Here is a 16,771-nt window from a genome sequence, read left to right on the forward strand (position 1 = left end):
ATGTCGGGCAGTCTCGCTGAGAGAGCCGAAGATTCATAGGGAGCGGGGTTGAAGCAGATTTGGCTGATTGCATGTTGAAGCGTTCCAAGACACGTCGGATATAGTCGGTCTGAGACAGAAAAAGATGTCGTTTATCGCGATGCCGACTAATCTTCATGCCGAGTATGTGTCGTGCCGGACCGAGGTCCTTCATGGCAAACTTCAACCGCAGTTGCCGAATGAGATCGGCAAGTTCGCCCGCGTGGCGTCCAGAAATTAGCATGTCGTCCACGTAAATGATGAGGAAGATGGGTGATCCATCTTGAGCTGTGTTGGTGAAGAGACAATGGTCCTCATCGCTTTTTGAGAAGCCGATCGATTGGATGAAGTCGTCGAACTTCTTGTACCATTGTCGCGGTGCCTGTTTGAGGCCGTATAGACTCTTCCTGAGTCGGCAGACTAGATGTTCTTGGCCAGTCGCCACGAAGCCTTTTGGCTGCTCCATATAAATTTCCTCGTCAAGATCACCATGGAGGAAGGCTGTTTTGACATCTGGGTAGAAGCACGCTACGGTGTACCAGAAAAGTACTGTTTTTGGCCACAAAAATTGTCAGTACTTTTAGTACTGTTAGTATGAATAATTCAAAAAAAAAAAATCAGAGAAAAAGAAAATCGATTTTGGAGAGTGGGGTGACTGTAGTACAAGTGTCATTTATTGTAGAAGGAGTGGGGGGAACAGGTGAGGAGATGTTCATTCCATTTTGGGGGCTATTTTCCCCTCACGTCGATTTTGGCGCTTCCCCTCACGTCGTTTTGGCGGTTCCCCTCATACTCCTCTTCCTCTATCCCTCTGAGCTTTTCATCACAGATCCATGTTCAGTTTCTGATTTCCTCCAATCTAAATCTCAGACATCCATGTCTGTTTTGAGCGTTTAAGTTGAGGATTTCTGATTTTTTTAGGGTTTCTGTTTTTGTTAGGGTTTAGGTCGAGGTACAGAGACTGTTGGTAGCAGCCAATAGTGACTTCTTCGACAACGACTTTCTTACATCCATCCATTGAAGTTGGTGTCGTGGTGATTTGTGGCTTTTTCCACCAAATCGAGGCGGCATTGGAGGTTCCTTCCGCCAAATCGAGGCGGCATATCCAACGCTCCGTCCACCATTGGAGGTTCCTTCCACCAAATCGAGGCGGCATATCCAACGCCCCCTCCATCCATTCGAGGTTCCTTCCATCCGTTTTTTTTATTTTCAGTACTAAAATGTTACATTTCTTCATATTTCAGTACAAAAATTTTAGAACTGACAATTGTCATATTTGATATGTAATTCTAATGTTTGAAACGAAATATCTTTCACTTTGCAGGCCACATTTAAAAACATTTGATTTGGTGTCGTGGTGATTTGTGGCTTTTTCCACCAAATCGAGGCGGCATTGGAGGTTCCTTCCACCAAATCGAGGCGGCATATCCAACGCTCCGTCCACCATTGGAGGTTCCTTTCACCAAACCGTTTTTTTTATTTTCAGTACTAAAATGTTACATTTCTTCATATTTCAGTACAAAAATTTTAGAACTGACAATTGTCATATTTGATATGTAATTCTAATGTTTGAAACGAAATATCTTTCACTTTGCAGGCCACATTTAAAAACATTTGATTGTGTTTTCTTGGTTGAGTCTATATAACATTAACTACTTTTGCAAGCCACTTAATTTTTGCGGATAAATCTAGTGACCGAATGGGGGTTCCTAACGAGAGTGAGTTGTCAAGTAACTCATGCATATCTGAAAGGACTAAGAGACGAGTGGTTCTTCACATAGTCCGTTATTTGGTAGAAATAACAAAGAGATTTAGTGAAGAGGATCGTAGGGATATTATCTGTAGAGTGTTACACCATCAAAGTTTGAATGAAGACATGGAGAGAATAAAATTTAGGGACCAATGTGTTTCAGAAGAGATTGTAGAGTCTATGAAGTCATCCCTAGACTTAGTGAAAGGTGTAGAGAGCTTAGACAAACTTGCTGCAAAGAGGGCAGCCCTACACATGGTTGTGAACGGTGCGAGAGGAAAAAAATATAGTGATACTAAAGTTGCCTTAGCCCTGGGTATTCAAAGAAGGAACTTGAGGAAACATCGCCAAAATATACACTCAAACAAATTCAAGTGGATGGGGTTGGGACGTAGACGACGATGTGATGCCTTATCTCAAGAGATTATTGAGAAAGTGGATTCATTTTGGGCCAAAAATACGCGTGTCTCACCAAATAAGAAGGACGTGTGTAGACAACGAATAAGTCAGGGTAAGTACCAGATTCACCCTAGACACTTCTTGGAGATGACAGAGGTATTCCATTTTTTTATATCATTTCACATTCCATAACTTTGTGTTTTGACCAACTGTATATTAATGTTTGCTATATATATTGGTTGATGTAGGCTGAATTGTACATGAACTTTAAAGATCAACATCCAAGCTTGACTGTTGGATTCCGCAAGTTCCAAGGTTTGAAACCATTTTATGTTAGAAAATTAAATGAGAGGAATACATGTTGTTGTGTGTACCATGTGAAGATGGACATGTTAAGGCTAGCCGTGAATGCAATGCGTACTGATTGTAAGGGTATACACGGGGAATTATGTGTCTGCACTTGTGAGATATGTAGACCAAATGGGGAGGATAATAGGTGTAATGCACGAAACATGACTTATGCATCTGTTTCTGAGCTATGGAGGTCTTGTGTTTGTGAAAAAGAACCATCATGTGAGTGGCATCGTCGTACATGTCTATTAAGAACATGTAAGGTTTGTCCGCTACCATTATTTTGTATGCAGGAGCTTGATTTGGGAAACAGTCATATCGTGAAATGGAAATATTTAGAGTATGTGACTGAAAATATTGGCAAGGGAGTTGTAACTAAGCGTATCAAGGAAGTATATAAGGAGACATGTGCTGCTACCCTTGTCTCAGAATTTAAGAAACAACTTGGGGAGTTCATTCCACATAACTTCCGGAGTTATTGGCAAAATTCACAATTCAAGGAATGTATTAATAACTTACCAACGGGTGTCATCGTATCTGTTATTGACTTTGCAGAAAACTATACATTTAAAGTTCAGAATGAGGTTCAATCAATGCATTGGTACAATGATCAATGTACAATACTTGTGCATATTTGCTATTGGAGGCAAGACGGTGAGTTACATAAGAAATCAATATTTTACATTTCAGATGATAAAAAGCATGATACACTATTTGTTCAACATTGTTTTAAGCTTCACCATGCAGATTTATTTTCTCTAGGGGTAACCTTTAACCGTCATTGGGTTTGGTCTGATGGTGCTGCCTCGCAGTTTAAGGCGGCACGATCGTTCTACTTTATCGCCAGGTAATTTTTAATCCATATGTTTAGTACTTACCATGCAATGTGTAAGGAAGTAATTCTTGTGTTAGTGCATGCATACTAATTATGTTTGTAATTATTAACAAACAGTACTATTCACATGGATGCATACTAATTATGTTTGTAACTATTCGAATCTTGCACTTGTGAATGGATGCATGCATACTAATTTTGTTTGTACTATGTTTTAATCCATGTGAAGGGTTCTCCATAGACACATTGTACTATGTTGTGTGTTGTATCTGTACTATGTTGTGTTTACAGGAGGATGTAAAGTACTCATCTTGTACTCATAGTATTGTCCGTCCTTAAGAGCATTGTACTAAGTATGTTTTAATCCATGTGAAGGGTTCTCCATAGACACATTGTACTATGTTGTGTGTTGTATCTGTACTATGTTGTGTTTACAGGAGGATGTAAAGTACTCATCTTGTACTCATAGTATTGTCCGTCCTTAAGAGCATTGTACTAAGTATGTTTTAATCCATGTGAAGGGTTCTCCATAGACACATTGTACTATGTTGTGTGTTGTATCTGTACTATGTTGTGTTTACAGGAGGATGTAAAGTACTCATCTTGTACTCATAGTATTGTCCGTCCTTAAGAGCATTGTACTAAGTATGTTTTAATCCATGTGAAGGGTTCTCCATAGACACATTGTACTATACAAGAGGATGTAAAGTACTCATCTTCTACTCATAGTATAAACCATACTAAGTTAGTACTAAGTTATATCCATACTAAGTATCGATTAATCAATGTGAAGGGTTCTCCATAGACACATTGTAGTATGTTGTGTGTTGGTTCTGTACTATGTTGTGTTTACAAAAGGATGTAAAGTACTCATCTTGTACTTATAGTATTGTCCGTCCTTAAGAGAATTGTACTAATTATGTTTTAATCCATGTGAAGGGTTCTCCATAGACACATTGTACTATACAAGAGGATGTTAAGTACTCATCTTGTACTCATAGTATAAACCAGACTAAGTTAGTACTAAGAATTGTACTAAGTATCGACTAATCAATGTGAAGGGTTCTCCATAGACACATTGTACTATGTTGTGTGTTGCTTCTGTACTATGTTGTGTTTACAAAAGGATGTAAAGTACTCATCTTGTACTTATAGTATTGTCCGTCCTTAAGAGAATTGTACTAATTATGTTTTAATCCATGTGAAGGGTTCTCCATAGACACATTGTACTATACAAGGGGATGTAAAGTACTCATCTTGTACTCATAGTATAAACCAGACTAAGTTAGTACTAAGTTATATCCATACTAAGTTAGTATTAAATGGATGCCAGTATTAATGGAAGTGTAGTACTCTCTATTGACAACATAGTACTAATTTTGTTGGAAACCTGAGTTACAAAAGCAGGTATTTCTCCTTATTCAACATTCGTATGCAATGGAATTACTTCGGGTCTGGACATGGAAAAGGAGAGCATGATGGCGCGGGGGCTGTGATCAAACGTGCCCTTACAAGTGAGCAGTTGGATAATAATGGTGCTAAGCTACAAAATGCACATGATGTTGTGCAGTGGCTAACATGGAAGATGTCAAATGATGGTAAGAACAGATTGTTTGTTGAAGTTCGCGCTGATGAGGTCGATAGAACTAAATCATATGGTTGTAAAACCGTGAAAGGCACACGCAGCACCCATTGTGTGTTAGGGTTTAGCCGCAAGGACACAACACAATTGTTACTACGTAGTTTATCATGCTTTTGTTCCATGTGTATAGATGAAGCTTGGGATAAATGCATCAACCTATCAATCGTGGAGCCCTGGAAGTTGCAGAAGCTTGAGCCTGAACGACAAGATGATATTGAAGATGATGTGCATTCAAACGATATTGTATACTACAACCAAAATCAAGACTTGGCAGTTTTATTGGAAGTTGGAGATCATTTTGCAGTGCTCAAATCTCCTCAGAATGAAGATTTAGAAGACTACTACATTGTGGTGTGCAAGCAAGGAAAGACATTATTGAAAGAAGTGGTGAGGGATGGCTGGGGCAACAATTTCAACGTTGGTGAGTCTGTCGTGTATGGAAACTATTATGCAAAGTTGCCGCAGTGCAAGAACACATATGCATTACTAAAAGAAGCACCCATCGCAATAATCTACGCTGATGCCATTCTTGCGATCAAATTCAATATGACTCAAGCAAAGCACAAGGTTAAGGGATACAACACTGTCTACAAGGTCCCCCAAGAGGTTCATGAGCACATATTAGGGGAGGTCTCTCTATTTAATGCTTGAAAGTCACCCTCTCAATACATTGTACCCTCTCAATACTTGGAGTTCACTATTAATTTTGATGATTGACAAATGAATTGATATATTTCATCTTTCTTCTAAAGTGTTTATGCCTGTCAACCACTTGTACTTATCTTTCATAATATATTAGTTGTTGTCAACAAGACTTGGATTTCTTCATTGCCGATATTGCTCATGTTTCCTGATGTTATTTGAGCATAGAAGTTTTGCAGAGCCATGGTAAAATGAGTAAAAATATTGTATATCTTCTTGATAAAGTCTAGATTCATTGCCGTTGGTGTGTCCTCTGTAGGCACATAAATCTGTAAGTTGAATTCAAATTATGACTTTAATATTGTAAGATTTTATACTGTAAGTTCATTCTTCAAGAAGCAAATGTGCAATGAAGCCTCAAATTCCTTAACAAAATAATCCAACTCCTGAAACAATAATTTGTGATAGCTCAAAAAGGGGAGTGTTTCCTTACTACTGTTAGTGGATAGTTCATCCATTGGGATGATATCATCAAAATATGGCCCACATTGCTTCAACAATTTGCACAAATTCTGGTTACCCTCCAAATGGGATTGATGAAACAGTCTATACTTCAATAACACCCGATATTTTCTGTTTATCATCATTAACACCTGAAAACCTAAATTTTCCTAGCAAGCTAAGAAGAATTTCAAGCATTTTATCTACAACAGACTCAAAGACTTGGCAACTCATCAGGAGATGATCTCAAAAAAGAAACAAAACGTTGTAAAAAGAGGAATACTTAGATCAAAAAGTATATTCCCATTGTTTCTACAAAATACAGAAGTAGAATTTTGACATTGGCAATTGAAACAGTATTTTGGTATCCAAATAGAGGTATTTCAGACATCACTAACAGCTAAAGTTCAAGTACAATCGGAAGAAAATCAGGCACTAGAGGGTAACTTGGCCGATCTTGTAATGCGCTTGTTGTTGGTGCCAGATTTTACATTCTTCTTTATCTTAAAGCCTTTAGGTATGAGCTGACTAAGTGGCACTTCATCATCAGAGGCATCAGAGATAGGCGTGGATGCGCGGGCACCTTGTACTGGTGGCAAGCTTGAGAGAGCAACTGTGTTTTCTGCAACTGCAATGCTTGTACACAAATCCACAAAGGTGCTGTCGATAGTCAAATTATCACTCATCTTTATTCCCCTATCATCATCAATGATGCCTGTACACTCGTTCTTATTAGACTCCTGTATGTGGACTATGGCAGTAGTCATGGTCAACTCCTCTTGTACGGTGGCTGTCAACTCATTCTTAAGACTACGTGTACAATCAGGCTTATCTGTACAATCAGGCTCCTCATGTGATTCTGTACAATCAGGCTTATCTTCAGGGAAAGCGATGTTCTTTCCACGATCCATTTGGGCATTCTCAGTACAATCAAGCTCCTCTTCATTACTAGCAATGTTCTTTCCATACTCCTCATCAGAATCTTTAGACAGTACTAGCACATTATCAGTAGACACTACTAACACATTATCAGTACAATCAGTCTGCTCTTCAGTACTTGCCATATTCTTTCCACACTCTTCATGGGCTTCAGTCTTCTCTTCAGTACTTGCCATATTCTTTCCACACTCTTCATGAGCTTCAATCTTCTCTTCAGTACTTGCCATATTCTTTCCAGAGTCTTCATAGGCTTCAATCTTCTCTTCAGTACTTGCCATATTCTTTCCAGACTCTTCATGGGCTTCAATCTTCTCTTCAGTACTTGCCATATTCTTTCCACACTCCTCATGGGCTTCTTTAGACATACTGTTGTTTGGACATGCCAGCTGCTCTTCACATATGAATGCTTCGTTTTTCTCACAATCCTCATGTGTGGAAGATGTGCTTCCAGAATCTGCCTCCGTGGAAAGGTTAATCCCAGAATCTGACTCTGCACTTGTGCTCCATGAAGTTCCCGATTCAGGCTGCTCTTGTAAACCTAATTAATGGGATTCCAAACAATATTAGTATCAACTCACATACTCAAAAGTTTGCAAACAATGAACATAGGGTTTTGGGCCACATTTTTACCTAATGTTACATGGTCATACTGTACAGCCGTAGATACCCCATTGCAAGTGGTGGGCTCGGTCATCTTCTCCACAACATCTAGGTGCTCAACAGTGTTGCTATGATCTATAGAATGCACCAAAAGCAACAATATAATAGGGTTGTTATGAGCTAAATCATTGTTTTCAAAGTCTGGCTTTTGACGTTTACCTGGGAGTGTGATAAATTCGTCTTCACGATCAGGTTTTGAACTCGTATCTCCGTCACCAAATATCATTTCGTCATCAGCTAGCAACACAAGTACATGGTATTAGACAATGGATTAGGTTGACAACGCTCCTGACAGGTGAGAACTTATATGACTCACCATTGCATTCAACTTTCCTTTTCTTGCCGTTTCCATACAACATTCTTGCAGCATTTCTCTTCTTACTGGGCTCTATTTCTAAAGACACATCATTTCTCTTCTTAGTGGGCTCTATTTCAAATTGTTGACCGGAGCTTGGGGAATTTGTTTGTAGAAGCATATGTTCCACTGCTCCAATGGCCCTTCTCATACATTCATCCTCATCATAAAAATCATAGGTTATTGGTAATGATGGTCCCTGAACCTTGGAATGTGCGGCAGATATTGAGGGTTTAGGCACAGGGGCTGGTAGTTCCATGACCTTCCCTGGCGTGGAGTTGCTTGACACTACGACATTCATTGCAAGAAACAAAAAAACGTTGAACGTTAGTACCATCATCTAAAATATACAATGTAGGTCACAATGTACTCCTCACATAGTTCCTAATTTACTGAACTAGTACTAATAAGGAACAATGTACTGCTCACTTAGTTCCCAATTTACACAAGTAGTACTAATCATGCACAATATACACAAGTAGTACTAATCATGCAGAATATACTACTCACTTAGTTACCATGTTACACAAGGAGTACTAATCCCGAACAATGTACCACTGTACTAATCATGAACAATGTACTACTCACTTGTTTCCTAAATTAGTGGACTAGTACTTATAAGGAACAATGTACTGCTCACTTAGTTCGCAAATTACACAAATAGTACTAATCATGCACAATATACACAAGTAGTACTAATCATGCACAAGTACTAATCCCGAAAAATGCACCACTGACTTTGTCAAATTTATAAGTAGTACTAATCTTGAACAATGTACTACTCACTTATTTCCTAAATCACTGAACTAGTACTAATCCCGAACAATGTACTGCTCACTTAGTTCCCAAATTACACAAATAGTACTAATCATGCACAATATACTACTCACTTAGTTACCAATTTACACAAATAAGGTACAAATCTAGTACTAATAGGGAACAAAGTACTACTCAGTTCCCAAATTACAAAACTAGTACTAATCATGAGCAATGTACTACTCACTTAGTTACAAAACTATTACTAATCATGAGCAATGTACTAGAAACTTAGTTCACAAAGTACAAAACTAGTACTAATCATGAACAATGTAGTAATTACTAAGTACTAATCCAACAAATGTAGATTGGTATTTTGCACACAAGTAATACTAAACGTGATATGTGTTCTACACACCTAGTTACATAACTTGTACTAATTACACCAACAGTATTGAACTTGAACAGTATTAGTACTAAACGTGATATGTGTTTCACACACCTCATTTCCAAATTACAGAAACTGTACTATTATTCAGCAATTTAAGTGACACCTTGTTCCCAAATTACATTACTAGTACTAATTTCCAAGTTACACAAACAATACTAACAGTCAACAGTGTACTATAAGTATAGTGTTTACTAAACTAATACTAGGCAAGTTACAATATAGATTGGACGATGTTGTACCTGGTTCCCTTTTAGTACTACTAATTCTGGAAAATATCCCTTCAACTAACTACACATACCAATTATATATTAAGAGTACTGCCAATACTATCCCATTGTTGTTAGAGATACACTAATACTAATCCATTGTTCTCCTAAATTTTAAGTATGAATTGTGGCATACACTAGTTCTAGTCCAAATGATAATTGACATTATATAATACAAACAATAGAATAGTAGAGCCACATACCGTACGGGTGTACTTTTAAACCCCAAGCATAGTACCACTCAGCCGCAATTGTAGTTTTACAGTCCATACATGTATTCTCTTTCTCAAAATGATACTTAGCACATAGCACATGATATGTGTGCAAGCATGGTGTAATCACAACATCCATAGCCTCCAGCTTGAATCCGAGGCCACAAAATATACACCTGGAAGATTGCAAACACAAGTTATAATATATTAGCTGCTCACTTATTTATACCATAAAAGTAGAAATAAATAACTTTTAAAGCTAATACCGTGATATAGCTATACTAGTAATGGTACTTTCTATACCACTTGGGTGCTCAATTACAGATGGACACAAAGTATCAAAACCATTATGTTTTAAATCCTGCATCAAGCATGCAAGGTTCTCAGAATGCAACTTTAAGGCTGACAACTTATTATCTATTTCTTCATGTGCATTCCTGCAAGTATCAAGGTCTGTCATCTGTGAATGTAATTGAGCACCCATATTGTTCAGCTCTTTCTTCAACTCCTCTTTCAACACCTCACTTTCTGAATTTTGGATTGTCGATGCAATCCATTCATATGTAGTCTTTATTGAAGAAAATTTCTTTTCTGCCTGTATCTCAGCTGATTTAACTGCTTCCAAATCAGCAAGTAGTGCTTGTATTCTTGAGCTCATAGAAGCTATGCAACCAACCATCATCTGTTCATGTTTTTCAGTCATTGTGGCCCGTACCTTTGCCTCTAGAACTTGTTGGACAGGTGTTGTAGCTGGAATATCCACATGAGAGGTTCCAGATGACTTCAAGCCAGTGTTGGTACTGGAGGACCCTTTGTAATGTTCTGACCGGTGCCGATTAAAATCTTCCCAATTAACGTCGATGCCACCTTGAACTTCACATGCAAAAGCACGTGCAAAAACAGTACCCACCTCATTGTTAGTGATTTGATTTGTATCATAAACATGTTCGTATCTCGTCTTCAATAAATTGATGTATTCCCTCTTCAAACCACTCATGTGGAATCCTCGCCTTGTGTCGGGATGTGCTGACCCCCAGGTTTTTAACAACCACTCTCTCAGCTCTGGGTAAACGTCAGGTCGTGCCCGAAGGAAATAATTCCATCCAAGAGGTGTGTCTCGACTGATGGACTGGTACTGCCAGGTCTTCTTTCTCTGTGTTGATGAATTCATCACCCTTTCTCTTGTGGGTGTCTTCTTGCTTTCTTTCATGGGTGTCCTTCTTCCTTCCTTCACTGGTGTCTTCACTTTCTCTTTCATCAATGTCTTCTTTATGGGTGTCCTTCTCGTCATTTTCCTAGTCAACACAATTCTCATCAACACATAGCAAATCAATTACCATCAACACATCGCAATTACCATCAACACATAGCAAATCATCACATTGCATGTACAAACCACATGTACAAACCACATAGCAAATCATCACATTGCAAATCAACACACAATAACCCTAAATAGTCAAACACACAGAAAATAAAACTCATCCATGTCAAACACACAGAAAATAAAAACAGACGAATAGGAAAGTCAAAGAAAACGAAAACTTTGTAAATCATCATAACCAACTCCATCACATCGCATGTACAAGCCATGTCCAACATACAAAAACCCAAAATAGTAGGAAAAAAACTCATCCATGCCAAACTCACACAAAATAAAAACAGATGGACATGAAACATTAACAAAACAAAAACATAGCAACTCATCATAGCCAACTCCATTTTGGCCACATGTACAAACATGTCTAACACACAACCACATCGAACAAAATATTGTGATACATTTTTAAAAGAAACACAGAGAAACACAGAGAAAACAAAAACATACCAGTTGGGCATGCAACACATAGACTATGAATAATCAAAACCTACAAATGGTCATACACATACAAATAAAAAACAGACAGAGAGGAAACATTCAGAAAAAGAATACATACCAGTTGGGCATGCAACACAGAGAATACCTGGAGGTCGCTAAACTTGCAGAGGTACCACACCGTCTTGATTTCGATACCTTGGGAGACAAACGAGAAAACTTCAGGATGACAAACGAGCAAAACGTCAGAGGCTGCTGCAGAGGAGACAAACGAGCAAACTTCAGAGGCTGCTGCAGAGGAGACAAACTTCAGAGGCTGCTGCAGAGGCTGCTGCGTATACAGAGTTCAGAGATCGAACCTGGCACAGAGGGGAACACAAGAACAACAACAACGGGGAAACAGAGAATCGAAGGTGGAGTGAGAGAGAGAAACAGAAAGAAAGAAAGAAAGAGACCTTCGAAGGTGGAGTGAGAGACAGAGAGAAACAGACCTTCGAAGGTGTCTGTCTGACAACTTCGAGGTAGAAGAGAGAGAGAGAGAGACAGAGAGTGAGTGAGAGACAAAGAGAAACAGACCCTCGACGGTGTCTGTCTGACAACTTCGAGACAGAAGAGAGAGAGAGAGAGAGAGAGAGAGAGAGAGAGAGAGAGAGATAGACAGACAGACAGAGAGACAGAGAGACAGAGAGTGAGTGAGAGACAGAGAGAAACAGACCTTCGAAGGTGTCTGTCTGACAACTTCGAGACAGAAGAGAGAGAGAGAGAGAGAGAGAGAGAGAGAGAGAGTGAGAGAGAGAGACATACCAACTGACACGTTCGACTACCAATACCAGAGAGAGAGAGATTGACACTGACCACCTGTCACAATGGAAACCTTCTCCAGGTGTGCTTTCGTACAACTCTACCTAGGAGACTGGGGCAACACTTAATGCATTAAATATGGCCTAGGGACATTCGAGTGTGACGTATAATATCTTTGAACATTCGAGTGTGACGTAATGAATTTGTTTTTGGTTTTTTGAAATTTATTTACAATTTTTAATGTTTCTTTTCTTCTTCGATTTAGTACTAAATTTTTGGCCAAAAGTTGGTACACCGTAGCATGCTTCGACCCATCTAGCTGAATCAGCTCCAAGTTGTCGGCTGCCACTACGCCGAGTAGGAAACGAAGGGTTGTCATTTTCACCACTGGTGAAAAAATCTCGTCGAAGTCGACGCCATATTCTTGTCGGAAGCCCTTCGCAACTAATCTGGCCTTGTACTTTGGGGTGGTCGAATCAGACGTCTCTTTTAGTCGATAAACCCACTTGCAAGGAAGAGCACGTCGGTTCCTAGGTAATTCGACCAGATCCCAAGTCTTGTTTGCCCGAATGGAGTGCATTTCCGACTCCATCGCCAGATGCCAGGTGGCTGAATCGACAGATGTCGATGCTTCTTCGTAAGACGTCGGTTCGCCGGCGTCGGTGAAGAAAATTCCAGGAGAATACCTCTCCGGAGGTTGCGACAGTCTCTCGGATCGTCGAGGTATGATTGGACTGGTTGCATCGGGTATCAAGGTCGGATGGTCCGAAAGCGGATTGTTCTGCGGTGCCGAGTCGGAGTTGTCCGATTCGGTAGTGTAAGGTTCAGCTACCCGTGAAGCTGACCGTGTGTTAAGAGCGGGGCCTTCTTGAAGGGTCGGCACATCGGAAAATGTTACCCTTCGGACTTCGATCGGTTTTTCGACTGATGGATTCATAGCCGACTCGTTGAACACAACGTCCGAACTTCGAACGATTTGTCTGCGTTCGGGGTCCCAGAGTCGGTATCCCATTTCGCCGTCTGATCCATATCCAAGAAAAATGCATTTCCTGGACCGAGGTGCAAGTTTTCGGCGATCATCTTTCGGAATAAGGGCGTACGCCTCGCATCCGAAGATCCTCAGCTTGTCGTAATTCGGCTTACTGCCGATCCATAGTTCCTGAGGAATTTGAAGTCCTAGAGGTCTACTTGGCGACATATTGATTATGTGTGCTGCCGTGAGTAGAGCCTCTGCCCAGAAGCCATCCGACAGTCCGGAGTGTTGGAGCATGGAAACTATCCGTTCTTGGATTGTCCGATTCATGCGTTCGGCAATCCCGTTTTGCTCCGGACTGTGTGGTGCCGTAAATTCACGTCGGATGCCGCGTTGTCGGCAGAATTTGACGAATTCTTCTGATTTGAACTCTCCCCCATTGTCGGTCCGAAAGCATTTCAGCTTTCGGTCGGTTTGATTTTCTACCATAGCGAGCCAATCGGAGAAGATCGAGAAGACACGATCTTTGGTGCGAATTGGATAAGCCCACACCTTTCGAGTCGAATCATCAATAAAACTGACGAAGTAAGAGGCACCGCCGAGAGACTGATGCGGCATCGGGCCACAGACGTCCGAGTGGACTAAATCGAGAGGTCTCGTTTCTCTTGGTGCTGATGTCGGGTGTGATGCGGCTGCTTGTTTGCCATACTGACAATGCTCGCAGAATTGATGGTCGGAGAAGGAGAGTTTGGGGATGTATCCGGCTCTAGATAGATGCGTAATGCCGGCCTTGCTGAGGTGTCCTAATCTTCGGTGCCATAGTGATGACACAGGAATATCCACCAAAAACAGGTTACCCTCTCTGAGCGTAACATGTAACGGATACAGTGAGTGTATCTTGGGTCCTCTAGCAAGCAGGAGGTTCCCCCTGTGGAGTGTCCACCCTCCCGAAGAAAAACCGGCACGAATGCCGTCTTCATCTAGTTGTCCGACTGAGATCAATGGCCTTGAGAGCTCGGGTACATGTCGGACATTGTGAAGTACAAGTGTAGAGCCACCTGCAAGGTTGAGCTCTACTGTGCCGATTCCGATGATGTCACAGTGTTGTGAGTTGCCAACTCGAACTGAGTCGGAGTGACGGGTCGTATATTGCCGAAATTGGGATCGATGAGGGGTCACGTGAAATGACGCGCCCGAATCTAAGAGCCATGTGCTCGATTCTTCAGTCGTGAGTAGAACTTCTGATCCGACTGGATTTTCGATTGATAGTATATTCGGGTCGTCTGGTAGCACATCAGCTGAAAAGCTGACGTAATTGAACTCCTCATGCCGGCCACTCTTCTTGTTGTTCTTGTTCTTGAGTGCGCGGCAGTCGGCTTTGATGTGTCCGGGTTTCTTGCAATAGTTGCAGATTCGGTTATCCCGTGACTGGCTCCGTCTTCGCTGATTGTTAGGCGGCCGTGAGGAATCTCTTCCTCGTATGTTCGATCGGTCTGTCGAACCTTGTACTACGTAAGCGTCGTTTGTTGAGTCTTTGGCGAAAGACTTTCTCCGAGCTGCTTCGGTCAGGATTGCGCTCGTGACTTCGGAGTATTTAACAGCCGTGGTTGACGCGTTGCACACGGTTGTGACGAAAGTTTCCCATGATGAGGGAAGGTTGCTCATGAGTATCATTGCTCTGAGTTCATCCTCGATTGCCGTCCCCTGTGACGAGATTTGGGAGCTTATGCTTTCGTACTCATTGAGATGTGCTTGAACCGAATCGGATTCTTTCATCCGCAGGTTGTAGAGGCGCCGGATCAGAAACATCTTCGTTGCGGCGACCTTCTTTTCGTAAGTGTCTGACAGTGTTTTCCACAGTTCGAATGCTGTCGTACACGATTACACCGTAAAGTATACCGATTCCGATAGGTGCATCCGAATCGTGGCGCGGACGATTCTGTCCAGCTTCTGCCACTCAATTGGTTTGTATCCTTCTGGAGGTTCTTCATTTTCGATGGGATCGATTTGCCCCTTGACTATGAGATAGTCCTGCATTTGCTCCTTCCAGAAGTTGACGTTCGATCCATCGAACTTTCGTAGACTCATTTCTGACGAGCCGGATGTTGATGCCATCAAATTTGGTTTCGGTTAACGAAGCTCGGTTCGGAGTTGACTACGAACCTTGTGGGAGTGCAGCCGGTTGGCTCACCCGATATCGTTCTAGTCGGATTTGAACTCGAGTCGGTTCGGCTTCGAATATATGTATTGTTGAACTTGCTCGAATTGACTCCGGTAACTTGAGGGACAGAACCGACTGGTCTTCCCGAATGGTTCCGAGTCGGAGTGAGCCCGGTTCGCTTCGGATATATATACCGAATACCGATTATTGAAACCGATTGTCTGGACCGATTCTGCTTCGGGTGGCTGCAGCGGCGAGAGAGACAGATCCAACTGATCCTCCCGAATGTCGAACAGCCGGATGAAGCACGAATTGGGGTTGTTGTCTTGAGACCGATCTGCACCGAGTGGTTACAATGAGCGGCGTTTGATGACCTCTTCGGATGCCGTTTAACCGAGTGGAGCACGATCGTGTCAATGTTGCACAAGGGGATTTCACCTCGAGTGGTTACGATCACAAGGAACAGAGTACAACCTGCTGGCTTACTCCAAGTGACGATGATCTAACGCGATGAGATGCGAGCCTCGTTTTTCTTCTTCTTCTCTCTTCTTCGAATGACGCAAGAAACCGAATGCTGTGCAGGCTGAGACGACGGCCGACAGCGGATTGAAGGACCGAATACTGTGCAGGCTCTGATACCAGATGTTGTAGACAAAGTCGTCTATGCGGAAGATCAAGAAGCATTCGATTCTTTTCTGTACCTGCGTATGACTGTTTCTAGGTCGTTGCACAGAGAGAGAGAGAGAGAGAGAGACAAAAGACTCTTTATTTCATAAAGCAAATAATACAACAACCAACCTTACAAAAGGGTTACAAGGTCACTATATATAGTGACCGAGTTAGGGCAACTACCCTTTATGCTAATTACACAAATGCCCCAAACTTGGGCTATACAAAGGGATAGTGTGAATACGTCCATTATACACTTGTATTCGACACCGGGGTCCGACACCGAGATGAGCTGCATCCGACATTCTCACCGACAATCAACTTCAAGTGGATGGTCGACATTGTAGCTATGCCGACCGGGATTGGACAAAAGAAATACTTGGTGTTAGCTCGAGAAGATCTCACAAACCAAGTTGAAGGTCGAGCGCTTCGGAGGAAAACGTGTGCCGCGGTGTGCCAATTTCTTTTGGAAGAAGTGTTTTGTAGGTACGGCTGCGTAGGACAAGTGATTGCGGACCGGGGAGAACTCGACTCGGACAAAGCTAGGGGATTCTTCGCCAAACATGGAGTTCGG

General features: G+C 41.5%; 2 protein-coding genes across 2 annotated transcripts; one reads left to right on the forward strand and one right to left on the reverse strand.

The window, feature by feature from the left end:
- Positions 1 to 998: 998 nt before the first annotated feature.
- Positions 999 to 5,972, forward strand: LOC147861670 (uncharacterized). The gene is made up of 4 exons (XM_087322422.1): positions 999 to 1,201; positions 1,343 to 2,323; positions 2,416 to 3,365; positions 5,957 to 5,972. Exons 2-4 carry the CDS (start codon positions 1,718 to 1,720, stop codon positions 5,970 to 5,972), a joined length of 1,572 nt encoding a protein of 523 aa, XP_087178548.1. The 5' UTR covers positions 999 to 1,201; positions 1,343 to 1,717.
- Positions 5,973 to 6,008: 36 nt separating this feature from the next.
- On the reverse strand, positions 6,009 to 8,249 carry LOC147861671 (uncharacterized). The gene is made up of 6 exons (XM_087322423.1): positions 8,054 to 8,249; positions 7,897 to 7,974; positions 7,708 to 7,812; positions 6,821 to 7,615; positions 6,250 to 6,341; positions 6,009 to 6,083 (listed from the first exon to the last, which is right to left on the reverse strand). The coding sequence occupies exons 1-6, from the start codon at positions 8,241 to 8,243 to the stop codon at positions 6,009 to 6,011; spliced, it is 1,335 nt and encodes a 444-aa protein (XP_087178549.1). The 5' UTR covers positions 8,244 to 8,249.
- Positions 8,250 to 16,771: the final 8,522 nt, after the last annotated feature.

This window comes from Azolla caroliniana, unplaced genomic scaffold (assembly GCF_043228905.1).
Source record: "Azolla caroliniana isolate FFs.n. ecotype wild unplaced genomic scaffold, voAzoCaro1.0.p SCAF_7, whole genome shotgun sequence".
NCBI lineage: Eukaryota > Viridiplantae > Streptophyta > Polypodiopsida > Salviniales > Salviniaceae > Azolla > Azolla caroliniana.